The sequence below is a fragment of the Rhinoderma darwinii genome, chromosome 2, assembly GCF_050947455.1.
Source record: "Rhinoderma darwinii isolate aRhiDar2 chromosome 2, aRhiDar2.hap1, whole genome shotgun sequence".
In the NCBI taxonomy this organism is placed as follows: domain Eukaryota; kingdom Metazoa; phylum Chordata; class Amphibia; order Anura; family Rhinodermatidae; genus Rhinoderma; species Rhinoderma darwinii.
Window position 1 is genome coordinate 287,292,138 of NC_134688.1, and position 16,659 is coordinate 287,308,796.

The 16,659-nt window shown below is 39.9% G+C and overlaps 1 protein-coding gene across 1 annotated transcript in view; it reads right to left on the reverse strand.

Moving 5' to 3' along the window:
• LOC142743039 (uncharacterized) overlaps positions 1-16,659 on the reverse strand; it is an 83,890-nt gene that overhangs the window by 33,521 nt on the left and 33,710 nt on the right. Inside the window, exons 9-19 of the mRNA XM_075853405.1 lie at positions 15,220-15,273; positions 14,865-14,936; positions 14,656-14,754; positions 14,451-14,549; positions 13,914-14,012; positions 13,708-13,806; positions 13,230-13,328; positions 13,046-13,123; positions 12,823-12,959; positions 7,700-7,756; positions 214-368 (exon numbers count right to left, since the gene is read on the reverse strand). Of these exons, the coding sequence (XP_075709520.1) occupies positions 214-368; positions 7,700-7,756; positions 12,823-12,959; positions 13,046-13,123; positions 13,230-13,328; positions 13,708-13,806; positions 13,914-14,012; positions 14,451-14,549; positions 14,656-14,754; positions 14,865-14,936; positions 15,220-15,273 (1,048 nt within the window). The remainder of the gene's footprint in view (positions 1-213; positions 369-7,699; positions 7,757-12,822; positions 12,960-13,045; positions 13,124-13,229; positions 13,329-13,707; positions 13,807-13,913; positions 14,013-14,450; positions 14,550-14,655; positions 14,755-14,864; positions 14,937-15,219; positions 15,274-16,659) is intronic.

The window sequence follows — 16,659 nt, forward strand, 5'->3', positions numbered from 1 at the left end:
GTGTCAAACCATAAACACAGTTTGAAAGGGTACCAGATTGGCCATGCAAATACACACCTAAAAGACTTAACTCTTCTAAAAAAAATTCTATGTTTATGCATTGTTTTCTGTTGAAGGTATGCAACACGTATCAGAGATAAGTGTGTTACAGCCATGAGTATATGCATCTGGCTTCTTGACTTCTTCTTGACATGGGTAATAATATGTGGTCACCTCTGCTGTCATCGTCGCAATGTTCTGTGGTGATACCACTCCACAGAGTACGTTACGTCTGAGATTGGGATTCTTCGGATCTTTCAGGTTACTAATACGACTCCTGATTCTGTTTCTGTACTTCATATCTGTGGCTTTCATTTCGTTGTATATGCGTGGGAATGTTAAGGACCATAATAGATGGATTATATGACCAGAATAATGCAATATGCAACACAGCAGCAAATAAAGAAATGAATGCAATAGACTATGGTTTTGAGACAGTAATGGCTAGGCTCATCTTATGCAATCTCATTTCTGTTATTTAGAAGAAATAACTTGAGTAAACCCAGTGTTGGACAGGGGTACCTTTGGCCCATCAGAGAAGATGATCCTGAGGGCCTCCTTCATTATATACAGAACATGTACACGTCCACTTTTAATCGCATTATCATGAATGCTGTTGTCATTGCACACATGGGGAATATCATCAATAAGGTCTAATAGCTTATTTATGATTCAATCCATAAAAACTAGACCCTAGTGTCAAGGGATTGACTCCAAAGTCAGCTCCAAATAAGTTTTTCTTCTGCTGAATCATTGATGCTCATTCTTGTGACAGAGCCAGGGAACACCGGAAATCCCCTGGTACCCTGGTGGGCCAGTTGGTCCCTGAGTAAGCCCTTCAAAGTTAAAAAAAAATAACTGTGACAATTTATAATACGAAGATCCTTAGAGCTTATGCATACTACCGTATTATGTCTCTGTACAACCTCGAAGTTGTATGGAGCCGTAACAGAGCAGCCACAGAAGTCTATTGGCCCGCTGATTTCATTCGGAGACACATGGAGATTTTGTCTGTTGGATTCATATGAAATTTTGTAATAAAAATTGTGCCATGTTCCATAGGATACCTTATTAAGGACGTATTCTCCCCTAGAAGCATGGCTTCTAAATTAGACTACCTCCGTAATATAATAATGTACAGAGACACCATATAGATGCTTACTGAATGGCTATACTGTAGTTCTGTAGCATGAGACTCTGTGTATTACCATACAGGGAACGTACACACAGCTGTGCCATGTGCATGTCCATTCAAATAATTTCACTTTCTCTCTGTAATTAAATATAGATTCATATAGAGCAATTTTTGATGTTACCATACATTTCCTATATCAGATATTATGGATAGTTGTAAACATGAACAAAATGTTCAACCTACAAAAACCTCCAACCAAACCAATGGTGTACACAGGGGTCCCTTTTATACAAGTAGACAACCTAAACGCGAACCACAAGGGAACACAGACCCTAAAAAAATCTGCAAAAATATATGCAAAAGTAGAAAATCTTTATTAAATATAATACATAATGACATACTACGGAATAAAAAGGAAACGAGCATATACGGATATACAGACAGTCTCCTGACGAAGCCGAACTGTAGGGGGACAAAAAGAACTAAGTGTGCAAGGCACACTGAAAGCCAATTTCCCAACTGCTGACTAGTATTGATTAAAAAGTAACTTTTATTAATTTTGCCACTAAGAGGTCCATATGGACATTAACAATAGATACAAACAATTTAAAAAGTTGTAGCCAATGTTGCTGCTGTACACGCTCCACTGATACTCTGTCTGCATGTATTGCCAGACAGAGCACAAGGTGCTAGGATTAACAAGATACCAGATCTGACAGATCAGCTGCTGCAGACTGCCGTGTCGTGACAGATTCAGTGTTACTCTCAAGATTAAATTCAAATGTGCGTGCTGGGATTGCTAAGCAAGCATGGCTATTTAAAATGATAGATTTAGCCCCCCCGACATGTTTCGCTGTCAACACAGCGTCCTCAGGGGATCAAAACGGGGCTAGTAGGGGGAAACGCGAGTCGAGGCGTTTAATCATACATTTCCTTAGGTTGCCGGTTCCGCTCTCCGTTATGTCTCAGGCTATGTGCCTACCTTTATTTTTCTATTATTGACTATTTCTGACGACAATCTCATTCATCACTTTGGCCTATCGTGCCTACATCTTATGTCAGGATTTCTTATGCTAACTGTTGCAAATGTAATTAGGTAGCACTTTATGTTATATTTATTCTATGCATATGCTATATTTGATCTTCCCTGTTGGTTATGTGAGTGGTTCCTGGCCGCCGACGGTTGGTTGACTCTGTTTGCCTATGGTCTTATACATCTGACCTCAGTGTCTGTATCTCCGTATATGCTCCTTTCCTTTTTATTCCGTAGTATGTCATTATGTATTATATTTAATAAAGATTTTCTACTTTTGCATATGTTTTTGCATAAGTTTTAGGGCTGTGTTCCCTTGTGGTTCGCGTTTAGGTTGTCAACATGAACAAAATGTTAACAGCTATTTTACTGTAAGCCTAATTCTATGTTGAGGGACATAACAAACAATTCTAATAGCTGGAAGTAATCATGAATCTACGGTATAGTGAACTTGATCATTGGAGGGAAGAATGGTGTTTAACACTCATGGTTTACAAGCAGGGCCAAATTTAGCTATAGCTACAGTAGGCCAGTGCCTATACAGTGCTGTAAAAAAAATAATTCCCAATTACTTCTAATTTTGCATAATTGACATACTTGAATGTTTCAGATCATTAAACTACTTTTAATATTAGACAAAGATAACCAGAGTAAGCACAAAATGCTTTTTTTTAAATAAATATTTAGACTATTGAAGAAGAAATGCTGTTCAGCCCTACCTTGCCCTATGAGAAAAAAGTAATTGCCCCCCTTAGCTACTAAATCAACCAGTTAACCAACTTCAATTGACAATTGGGTACAAGAAATGTGAAGCAGGCTAGAAGATCTCCAAAAATCTCTAAAGACATTCAAATACAGATGCAAAACAAAGTTATTGAAATCTACCAGTCTGGAAAGGGTTACAAAGCCATTGCTTAGGCTCCAGCAAACCACAGTGAGAGCCTTTATCCACAACTGTAGAAAACTTGGAACAGTGGTGAACCTTTCCAGGAGTGGCAGGAGGTCATCTAGGAGGTCACAAAAAAAGCCAGACAAATATCTAATTAACTGTAGGTCTCACTTGCCTCAGTTAAAGAGGCTCTGTCACCACATTATAAGTGGCCTATCGCCTACATAAGGAGATCGGCGCTATAATGTAGGTGACAGCAGTGCTTTTTATTTAAGAAAACAATCTATTTTCACCACTTTATTAGGGATTTTAGATTTATGCTAATGAGTTTCTTAATGCCCAAGTGGGCGTGTTTTTACTTTAGACCAAGTGGGCGTTGTACAGAGTAGTGTATGACGCTGACCAATCAGCGTCATGCACTCCTCTCCATTCATTTAGTCAGCGCATAGGGATCCTTTTAGATCACTATGTGCTGTCTTATACTAACACATTAACAATACTGAAGTGTTTAGACAGTGAATAGACATTCCACGGGATGTCTATTCACAATCCCTGCACTTCGTTACTGTTTCTGTGGTACTTACAGCAGAGCAAGCGTAATCTCGTGAGATTACACTGTAGATGACAGGTTACAACGAGATTACGCTTGCTCTGCTGTAACTACCACAGAAACAGTAACGCAGTGCAGGGATTGTGAATAGACATCCCGTGGAATGTCTATTCACTGTCTAAACACTTCAGTATCGTTAATGTGTTAGTATAAGACAGCACATAGCGATCTAAAAGGATCCCTATGCGCTGAATAAATGAATGGAGAGGAGTGCATGAAACTGATTGGTCAGCGCCATACACTCCTCTGTACTACGCCCACTTGGTCTAAAGTAAAAACACGCCCACTTGGGCATTAAGAAACTCATTAGCATAAATCTAAAATCGCTAATAAAGTGGTGAAAATAGATCGTTTTTTTTAAAATAAAAAGCATTACTGTCACCTACATTATAGCGCCGATCTCCTTATATAGGAGATAGGGCACTTATAATGTGGTGACAGAGCCTCTTTAAGATCAATGTACATTATTATACAATAAGAAAGACTGAACAAAAATGGCATCCATCTGAGAGTTATAGATCACAAGCTGACCAAAAAGAACACAAAGGCTCGTCTCACATTTACCAAAAACACATCTTGATAACCTCCAAGACTTTCAGGATAATTTTCTGTAAACTGATGAGTTAAAAGTGGAACTTTTTGGAAGACATGGGTCTGGTTACATCTGGCGTGAAGTTAACACCGCATTCAACCATAGGAACATCATACCAACAGTCAAACATGGTTATGGTTGTGTGATGGTCTGGCTTTGCTTCTGCATTTACTGGACTACTTGTCATAATTGATGGAGCCATGAATTCTGCTCGCTATCAGAAAATCCTGAAGGAGAATGTCTGTCCGTCAGTACATTACCTAAAGCTCAAGCGCAGTTGGGTTTTGCAACAGGACAATAATCTGAAGCACACAATCAAGTCCACCTCGGAATGGGTCAAAAGAAAGAAAATTAAGGTTTCAAGTCCTGACTTGAATCCCATTGGGATGCTATAGGAAGACCTAAAATTGACATTTCATGCAATAAAACCCTCTAATGTAGACTAGTTAAAACAATTCTGTAAATAAGAATAAGCCAAAATTCCTCTACTGTTTGCAAGTTATCGCAAACGTTAGATTATAGTTGTTACTGCCAATGGTGGCACAACCAGGTGTTAGGTTTAGGAGGGCAATTGCTTTTTCACATGGGTGATATAGGTTTTGATCACATCGCTATCCTCAATAAATGGAATAATCCTATAAAAGATGCATTTTGTGTTTACTCATGTTGTATTTACCTTATATTAAATAGTTGGATGCTCTGAAACATTTAGGGTATGTGCACATGTAGTGACCAAAAACGTCTAAAAATACAGAGCTGTTTTCAAGGGAAAACAGCCCCTGTTTTTCAGACGTTTTTTGAGCAACTCGCATTTTTCGCGCCGTTTTTCGCGCCGTTTTCGCTGCGTTTTTTACGTCCATTTTTGGAGCTGTTTTCATTGGAGTCTATGAGAAAACAGCTCCAAAAACGTCCAAAGAAGTGTCCTGCACTTCTTTTTACGAGGCGTAATTTTACGCGTCGTAATTGCCGTACGCGTCGTGGGAACAATACAGCGTTATACCCATAGAAAGTAATGGCCAGATGTTTGACAACGTATTTGAGACGTATTTTCAGACGTAAAACGAGGCAAAAAACGCCTCGTATACGTCTGAAAATAGGTCGTGTGAACCCAGCCTTAAATCTAACAAATTAGCAAAAAGAGAAGCAATCAGCAAATATTTATTTCACAGGACTGTAAGTGTACAAGAGGAAGGTGCTAGATGTTGTGAGATGTGCACTGCAACTTTCTGCTTTATTTTGTAAGAAAAGACAAACATTTTAAACCCATATATGACTTATAGTGTACTGAACCTTTTAGGTGACTTTTCAGAATAAGCTGTTATATGTGTACATGAGAAATAACACTATTTCTGGCCATTATATGACTTGTATTCTGCATTTTTTTAACAGTTCTTCCCTCTGCAGGCTCTATCTGTAAGTTTTGATTTTCCATCAGCTAGTGGTTAGTGCCTAACTGCTATCATGTCTTCTATACACTGCACACTTAGAAGAAAATCCTACTCTCCTATCTCTATCTATCACATATATAGGAGCTACTGCAGCAGCATGGAGGAGATTATACAGCAGTAATGACCACTGTAGCTGAGAATCCAGCACTGGGGTGACATATAAATCTTACCAACAATCTGTGTTTCCTCTCTCTACTACTGCTTACTCTCACGTCTCCATAAACGTCTGTGTCTATCTCTCTCTGCTCCTGCTGCTCCTTCTCCTCTTCATAGACTGCTATGGGCAGTGTTTCTGTGTCTATCTCTCTATTCTCCTGCTCCCTGCTTCTGCTCCTCCCCTTTCCGTAGACTTCTATTGGCAGCGTATTTGTGTGTGTCTCTCTCTGCTCCCTTCTGCTGCTCACCCCTCCCATCTTCATAGACTTGTTTGGGCAGCGTGTTTGTGTCTCCTTTCTCTGCTCCTGCTCCCTCTTCATATACTTCTATAGGAAGCGTGTCTATGTCTGTCTCTCTCTCTCTCTCTCCCTGCTCCCTTATCCTGCTCCCCCTCCCCTCTCTATAGACTTCGATTGGAAGACTGTGAAGAGACACCCACCCACTTCTCACAGTCCATATCCTCTGCTCTGTAAATAGGGATGGATTTTGCTTGACAACAGTGGATGGACAGCAGATTACAGGAAAGGTGACACCTAATCGCAGTAACTTTGGCAGAATTTGCATGGATGAAACAACTAAATTTTAACAGTAAGTAAATTACAAAGTTGATATATATCAGGTATACAATTAGATTAACATAAGTTGTTTTAAAAGTTAGTGTCCATTAAAGGAGTGGCCTACTTGATGCTCAGTCTAAGGTGCCAGAAAATCTGTGCCTACAAAACCCTGGGATGTAAATCCGGAATTGATTACAAGAAAGATTTATGAGATTGTGCCAACAGTTTATAAAGTCCAGATATCTCGCTAAATGTTGATGTCATTGAGTTATTTAATCCCTCACCCCACACACGACGTACATACAGTAAACTGTACACTGTTTATGTCCATCTGTAATAATGTATGATCTATATAGATAGGGGACATAAACTAACACCACTGAATATCTTTTTCAATTCAAAGCTCTTGATCTGAGATTGCTCATCCTGGAAGGAAAAATATTTCTAGAGTATTCAGCAAATATTTAGTTAATGGAATTCTAATACTAACAAGCTTTTATGCAATTATATTCACACTGTACATCACCATGAGAACATATTCTTAAGAATTATTTTGCACCTACAGCACTTGCAGATACATACTTGATATTAATCAAGGGGAGACCATTTTTTTTTTTTCAATTATGGGGACTTATTAGGTGTGTAGTTGAGAAAATCTTACTTTAGTCTTCAGAGAAGCATGTGTGCAGTGTTAGTATCATCCATAGACTGCTGCCCTTCATGGCAGTTTTGGGATTGGGTATTGACAGACAAATATTGTCTACATATTTGACAACGTCTAGAACTGTGGATTGACTCTTTTATGTCTTATTTGACATCATGGCTCCCTAGTATCTATGGAAGCATGGCAGCACAATATATAGAAATAAATATATTATGTATTTATTATTTTTATAATATATGTTGGAAAACACAAACTTGAGTAGAATATAATGACATTCACTCTTATTAGTGTTTATCAGCTTGTTCGTTTACCCAGGGCTATGGCTAAGGGGGGCTGGCGGGCATGTGTGGGGTGCTAGGTGGTATAGGAGGTGCTAATAAGAGTCCAGCAGATCTCGGAGACAGATAGTCCTGCAGTCCATGCAAAATCTTTTTTTTTTTAAAGAAAACGCCCCAATAGAAATTGTGACCTAACTGTGAGAAAACTGTGAGAAATTGTGAGTAACAAAACAGGAAACATCAACTATGACACTTAGATTATAAATGATTGTAGTTATGATTACATAAAAAAGGATATATTCTTCTATTTCCCATGCAACTTTCTCACAGCTTACTCCAAAATTTTTATAGTCATCTAAAAAACAGATATATGACAAAAGTTAACAAAATATATGTATTTTGCATAGTATATTATTGCATAGTATCTTATCTGGATTGTCTTATTGTCAGCCAAACAAGCTTTTGGATATGTGTGTATCCATTCTAATTATAAGACTATTGACACAGTGTGCACAGACATGATCACAGGTTAAAGAGGTCAATATTCCCTGTGATATCTCCATTGTGAAGTAGTTTAAAAGCTGCCTACCAATAAAGGAAACACCACAATTTACTTGTTTAATATGGACCATGTGGACATGTTCAAAAGCATACAGTTTCTATTTCCTGTCTGGGAGTAACAGTAAGGCCTTATTCAGATGAAGCTAGAACACGTCTGTGTGACGGCCGTTAAAACAACAGCCGTCACATGGACGCATTTATTTCAATGGGGCCGTTCACACGGCCGTTGTTTCAACAGACTGTGTGAAGGGTCCGTTGAAAAATAGAACATGTCCTATTTTCTTCTGACTCAAGTCTATGGGGATCCGTGAAAACGGGACTTGCACCGGGGCAAAGCGGACGTGAAAAACTGAAGTTTTTTCATGTCCGAGTTTCCCCACGTTCATCTGAATAAGCCCTAACAGAGAGTAACAGTTTCTTTTATGCTGACCTCACTGCAAATCTTGATATCATTTGCTTCCATTGAGGTAGCAATGATTTTTTATAAACTGTAAACATTACATTCTCATTACATGAATATACAAGAGTACAATATGCTCTTCAGTGTGAATAATTACAACGTATTGTCTACTATAAACAAGTTTTTTGTTCAGACTGTTGGTTGGTCAGCCGTCAAAGTGCTAAAAGAAATGATATTGTTGAATTTATAACTTTGATGGAAGACCTTATTTATTAAAGGGGCTGTCTGCTTAGGACAAATCCCTTTGTTAGAACAGTCAAAATCACTGTGCCGAGCAATTAGTTTGGATTTGGGAGCCCAAATTCAAGATGGTAGGTACTTTTAACAAAAAAGTCACTGAAAAATGAACAACTCTCCTTTTGCTATGACAAAGCCTTTAGTACATTATAAATAAAACACAATAAAGCCTATAAGACATACATGTAATAATAACCCCCCTCAATTTTATACACACCCATATATGTGCTGTCGGAAATTCCGGAGGAAACAAGATTTCCTCATATGCCCAATAACCTACAAAAAGGGCAACCCCGCTCTCTGACCTCTCCCTCAGTGTCCACATTAGTCACTTCTCTAGAGAAACTCTACTAATTTGTGGGAGACTCAAGTTAACAAAATCAAACCATAAAACCTTATACCGTTAATGGTCATATCTCAGTAACGTAAAGGCATTTTTTTTAACCGAGTTTCTTTAATTTTCTCCAAAACGGAAAAGCCCAAGATACTAGTTGGTCATTTCTCTTCAAAAGGATAAAACCATCCATTATTCTTATCTCAAAGCATTTCTCCTACTTTATGTAGGTTCATTAGGAGAATTTTATATGGTTTAAATCTTAGATAAATATTACGAATAACAATTTATTCCATAGTTCAAATTGCATCAATGAAAACAATGTTATCAGTCTTGGATAGTGAAGGCAATATTAACCGTCCTCCGATAACGGGCATCATCATATATCTCCAATCCCTAAATATAGGATGTGTGTTCACCATGCTTCAGCAGTCATATACAGGCGCCAGGGGTAAGCTTTATTTACTTTTAGCAATAGACATGTTGAGATGTCATCAAATGATGTCTCCTCATAGGCATTACCTGTCTCACATACGCTGTCCATGTTGTCATGGGACACAACACAATGATTTGCCATCCAAACTAGCAGTGTTAATACCCCTTTTTATGGAGACTGTGGTGAATTAAGACTAGTTGACATTAATAACAGGATGAGGTCCATAAAAAAAGATATATTTATTAATCCTATGTCTATAATGGAGACATACAATAATCATAATATTGGTCTACAATGTATTAGTTCTTCACAAACCCAATTAGATAGCAGTATCAATACCAATTTTTTGGAAACTTTTACATTTATATTTACAAGGGGCAAGTTCACACTTGCAGAGTCAATTTCCCGATAGAGTAAATACTATAAACAGGTGAGTATACGTGATGACAATCTCCAAGTCCAAGTTGATCAGGGTGACTTGATAAAGCATGTAAAAGAGACATTCATTAAAAAAAAAAAAAATCAACATTAATTTAAACCCTCTTGATGCATCAAATTTAAGTGACTAATTCACTACCCTTTCTTTAGCAAAATTGCAACCGATCGCCGAATTTAAGGGGTTAATTCGCCGAAATCAGCGGCAAAGGACCGCTGGCCTGCAAGAGTGGAGTGTCAGCTGTCGGAGACAGCTGACCTCTCGGTTCCCGGTGCACACTGTCGCCGACAGTGTGCACCGGAAAAAACTCAGTAACTGTACGTCCTCATGCGGGAAGTAACCTCCCGCAGTGACGAGTTACTTAGTCGTGCGGATAGGGGTTAAGGGCGGTAGAGTTCTGCCAGCTCACTCTACAAATAGAAATTGAGCGGCCAAAAAGTTACCCTGTGTCATGCCCATGGCCTCGGGCTGTCAGACTCACTTATCTCCTAACGCCCGCAGCTATGGAACTGTGAGCGCTGGTCTCCATCTCCTCCTCAGGAGACGCCAGCGCTCACTTCCGCTTCTCCCAGCCGGGTCCTGAAATTAGTACAAAATTAGCCCTTGAGCCCTGGACTATAAGAGGGGTCCAGCCCCTTCCTACCTTGCTGCCTGCTACACCACGCCTGGCGCCTGCCTGCTGCCTAGTCCCAGCCGAGCCTGTCTTGCTACTGTCTGACCTACCACAGGTACACTATACGTACTATAGACTGTGACCTGTGCCATACTGTCTAGGCGGTAGGGCCCAGTGGGTCCACGTATCCAACGTGACACCCTGCATCCAAGGGAAGGCTTAACCACCCTCTCTTACCTTAATCAATAAGACTTCTGTTTATTCTTAACCCTTTTCCTCCCCATATAAGATCATTGATAATTACTTCTATCATCTTAAAGATCTTACTATTGATCCATACCAGACAAGATCATAAGACATATAAAAATTGCGGAAGCAGGACCATGTTAACAAGAGATTTTCTGTCGCTCCTTAAGAATTTAGCCCACATATGCACCTTCCCTCTAATTTTCGAGATCAATGGCATAATATTCAAACACATATGTTAGTAGCGTCTAAAGACGGGATGGAGCAGGTTCCACTCTAGTCCAACTGTATATTAGCAAACAATCTGAATATTATTGCTCCCATTTCTACCAGTGATAAAAAAATTCTGATCCTCATGGATTATAGAATTTATGACCATTTTAAGCCTATTTGCCAGTATTTTCGCTTATAACTTTACATCTGTGTTAAGGAGGGATATACCGTATTTTTTGGACTATAGGACGCACTAGACGATAAGACACACCCATAATTTGTAGCATAAAAGAGGAGAAAAAGGTTTTTGTCTTTAACTGTACATTTCCTGAGTAATATTCAGACAATAGGGTATAGATACAGTACCATAGTGCCCCAATACAATGCCAGCTACAGTGCCTCAATACAATGCCCGCCACAGTGCCCCATAAGAATGCCAGCCAGTGTGTAAATACAATGCCAGCCACAGTGCCCCATAACAATGCCAGCCACAGTGTCCAATAACAATGCCAGCCACAGTGCCTCCATACAATGCCAGCAACAATGCCTCTATACAATGCCAGCTACAGAGCCCCAATATAATGTCAGCCACGGAAATACAAGATATTGGCAGCTATACTGCTCTCACCCTCCTCTGAACTCACCAGACATCAGAGGTGTGGAGAGGCAGAGGTTAATAGTGATGAACCTGCTCTTTCTGGTGTTCATAGGAGGGGACGGGACTAGAAGGTCCTTGCAGATCAGTACCTGCTCAGATTTACTGTGCTGTGTGTACAAGTGTCAGTGTTATTTGCGTGAGATGACAGAATTCTGTGTGTAAGATGTGACTGTTCAGTGAGCACATAACCCAGAGATTTTTTACACACAGCACAGGACATGCTTCCTCCATTACACTGCACTTCAAGGACCTTTGAAGCACCTCAGTGTCCTGCTTCTTCATACACTGGTGCCTTCAGGCTTTAAGATGCGGCACAACATTACAGCACATATTCTAGGACAAAAAGTACATCCTATAGTCCGAAAAATGTACTAGGCCTTAAGCCTTCCTCTCACAAGTGTTTTTACCTTTTTTTGGCATAAGAATTATAATGGCTTCCGACATTGATTTTCAGAGGTTCCCCTCCTCATTTGCAATTTTTAATGCTTCCCACAACAGGGGTAAAATGGCATCCCCAGAATTTCAAAAGGCAGACCATCCGCTCCAGGGGAACATTTTACAGAGAAGGAAAACAATACTTCTTTCAGCTAGTCAATCAATACAGGTGCATAAAGCATCTCCGTTCCTGCCTTACTGAGGGCGGGGAATGGAATCTGGGCATGATAACTATCCAGAGCAGCGAAGTCTGTCCCAGCGGAGGATCCGTACAAACATGAGAAATATTCCTGAAACTCACTGCCTGTCAGAAATCAATTCTCCCAACTGACGTCTAATACGCACAATATTATTCGATGATCTTTTATTAATAGTTTGAGAGAGCTGTTTACCTGGTTTACCTGCCTCACTAAAATAATTTTGACCAGCGAAAAATATTTTATGTTGAGACTTATCATTTGACTACCTTTCAGTTTTTGTCTTCCATGCAGAGTCAGAAGTCGGCCATGGTCTTGTTTGGCCACATATTGATAAGCCTTTAAGACCAATTACACATTTCCCATTAAAATCAATGGGCTGTAATTCATGGAAATACCAGGTACTCTAGAGTTAGAGATACTCTTTGTAACCACTTTCTAGTTGACCACCCTCTTTTAACTCTAAACCAACCACATTAAGCTCATTTTTTTAATTGCAATTCCTATTATGCTCTGTCTGTACTAGTTGTGGTTGATTTTTTTTAAGTGCACTTGTTGGACCTACAAATAATCAAAGGTGAATTCTTATCCTTACCATCAGTCCTCAGAGCAGATGCGATCATCTCCACACACTTGTCTCTGACGGAATTACCTGTCACATAACCCGTTGATAGAAGAGTAGATGAAGGAGGACTACTGCAAGTGGGGGAACATGCCAGTGGACCACTGGGTCTAGAAAAATACCAAAGCTTTACTTCAAAGGAAAATACATAGCAAGCCTAATTAACATTGTGTTGATACTTCAAAGTTCTTGTCACCTTTCCTCTTTGGTGTTTGTGGGAAGTTTGCTGGATCCATTGCGACTTGACACAGTTGGTGAAGCCATGGAGTGTCTCCTGGAAAGATAAGAATGTTTATTATAGATGGATTACTAATGAGACTGAATAGAGATACACCATATAACAATCTTTATCACTTCATTAGTTAATGTAACAGTTTTACCCTTCCTCTTTGTTGTTGCTGGAAATTTTAGAACCAGATGATGATGACGGAAGTGATCCATTCCGACTTGACAAAGTTGGTGAAGATTTAGAGTGTCTCCTGGAAAGATGAGGATGTGGAATATGGCTAGATTACTAAGGAGGCTGAGTAGAGATAAACCTTATAACAATCTTTATGACTTCATGAGTTAGGCCCCATGCACACTACCGTGCCCGCAATCACGGCCCGCCGCCGGGCACGGCCGGCCGCCGACTGCCACCTGAATTTTCGGGCCGTGCTCCCATACAAAGTATGGGAGCACGGCCCACAAAATGCGAAAGAACGGACATGTTCCATAATTTTCGGAACATTTCTATGGGACGGACACCCATCCGTAGCGTTACGAAAAGGTGTCCGTGTTCAATGAAAGTGAATGGGTCCATTTTTGCGGACCGCGGCTTACGTTCGTGTGCATGGGGCCTTAATCTAACATCTCTACCTTTCTTCTTTGTTGTTACTGGAGCTTTTAGATCCAGCGGATGATGATGGAAGTGATCCATTACGACTTGACAAATTTGGTGAAGACATGGAGTGTCTCCTGAAAAAATGAGGATGTGGAATATGGCTAGATTACTAAGGAGGCTGAATAGGGATAAACCTTAGAATAATCTTTTAACACTTCATGAATTAATGTAACACTTCTACCTTTCTTCTTTGTTGTTACTGGAACTTTTCGAACCAGCGGATGATGATGGAAGTGATCCATTACGACTTGACAAAGTTGGTGAAGACATGGAATGTTTCCTGAAAAAATGAGGATGTCGAATATGGCTAGATTACTAAGGAGTCTGAATAGGGATAAACCTTAGAATAATCTTTAAGGCTGGGTTCACACGACCATGTTACGTCCGTAATGTACGGAACATATTTCGGCCGGAAGACCCGGACCGAACACACTGCAGGGGGCCTGGCTCCTAGCATCATAGTGATGTACGACGCTAGGAGTCCCTGCCTCTGCGTGTTACTACTGTCCCGTACTGTAATCATGATTACAGTACGGGACAGTTGTCCTGCAGCGAGGCAGGGACTCCTAGCATCGTACATCACTATGATGCTAGGAGCCCGGCTCCCTGCACTGTGTTCGGTCCGGTACTTGCGGCCGAAATATGTCCGTCAATTACGGACGTAATTAGTGTGTGTGCACATACCCTAACACTTCATGAATTAATGTAACACTTCTACCTTTCTTCTTTGTTGTTACTGGAACTTTTCGAACCAGCGGAAGATGATGGAAGTGATCCATTACGACTCGACAAAGTTGGTGAAGACATGGAGTGTCTCCTGAAAAAATGAGGATGTGGAATATGGCTAGATTACTAAGGAGTCTGAATAGGGATAAACCTTAGAATAATCTTTAACACTTCATGAATTAATGTAACACTTCTACCTTTCTTCTTTGTTGTTACTGGAACTTTTCGAACTAGCGGATGATGATGGAAGTGATCCATTACGACTTGACAAAGTCGGTGAAGACATGGAGTGTCTCCTGAAAAAATGAGGATGTGGAATATGGCTAGATTACTAGGGAGACACTGAATAGAGATAAACCTTAGAACAATCTTTGTGACATTATATTAGTTAATGTTATAGGTCTACCTTTCCTCTTTGTTGTTATTGGAACTTTTAGAACCAGATGATGATGGAAGAGAAGTGTTTAAAGAAAGTCGCCTAGTGAAGAGATAAATAAATCATTAGTAATGTTTGCACTTTTCTTGTATGGAGGCACATGGAGTCTCCATACGGCACCATATCACAGAGATATTCTCTACTAGAACAATGCTTCTTAGGGAGAATACCCCTGTAATATGCAATGTAATACAGTATTCCTCTGTATTAAATTGTTACAGTAGGGCTTAATAGAGTTCTGTGGGCTCTGTATTATGGCTCCATACAACTTGCTTGTGCGAAGCCATAATACACCTCTGCACATGAGGCGTTACACTAAGCTTACCTTTCTAGCTTCTTAGAAATATGGGACGAAGACTGAACATCAGTTGAATGGCTTCTGCAAAGAGGATATCAATATATTAATCATGTTAGGAAATAATTCCAAGTGTCAGTAATGATATTAATCTGCTTTACATTAAGTTTGTCCTTTCAACCAAGTAATTACCAATGCTTGCATACTCTAATAGAAAAATAAACCTTGGCTGTATATATTATAATAAACGACTTTTCATGTTTGGAGGTTAAGATGTTACAATGTGACAGTATCAGGTACCATCGATCATACATGAAAATTTAGTTAACAAGTCGCAGGGATTACATGAATAGACCCATATAAAATCCGAAAGTATAATTAACTAAGAAACAAATCTCTCCAGTGTGTCCGAAGAAGTAAGACATAGCAAAAACGGAGCCATTCACTTTCATTGAACACTGACACCTTTCAGTAGCACTACGGAAGGGTGTCAGTGCCGTTGAAATGTTCCGGGAATTATGGAACATGTCCGTTCTTTCGCATTTTGCGGGCCGTGCTCCCATACTTTGTATGGGAGCACGGCCCGAAAATGCGGCTGTCAGTCAGCGGCCGGCCGTGCCCGCAATCGCGGGCCGTGATTGCGGGCACGGTCGTGTGCATGGGGCCTTAGGGCCGGTTCACATCAGCGTTGGCTTTCTGTTCAGGGGTTCCGTCTGAGTCAAACCTTAGCTTCTGTTTGCATCACAATTGATATCAATGGTAACGGAAACATTGCTAATGAATTCCGTTTGTCACTGTTCTAGCAGGTTTCCGTTTTTTCGACTGAATCAATAGCGCAGTCGACTGCACTATTGATTCCATCACAAAAACATGCCGGAATGGTGACAAACAGAAACTATTAGCAATGTTTCCGTCACCATTGATATCAAACGGAGGCTAAGGTTTCCGTTTGACTTTCCGTTGAGGGGTTCCACGACGGAAACCTCCGACGGAACCCCTTAACGGAAAGCGAACGCTGATGTGAACCGGCCCTTAGAGATTACTAAAGAGGGGTTAACCATGAGGGAAAATCAAGATTGCTATCACAAAGTTATATAATAATATAAGTTTGAGTGGGAGAAGGACAGCCAAGGCTGCCATATTTGGTGATAAAACTCAACAAAAACATTTCTTATAGCCTCAATTTTTTCATAAATAGCAATTCTCTTTTTCCTCATTTTACCTCAGGGATAGATAAATCAGACAGCTTCAATATTATCGCAATATAAATGCGAGCTGCCAATAATATGAATTTAATTAATTTAAACCCAGCATGCCTTATATTAAGGGGTCTATCACCCAAAAGGCAGACCAAGGGTTGTTTATGAAGAGGAATATGTAGTACTTCCAATTTGAGAGCACAGATGGATGTCCAAAAGAAGTTAAATGTTTTGCATGACCACCTCTCCAAACCCTCGGAAACATTAGGGA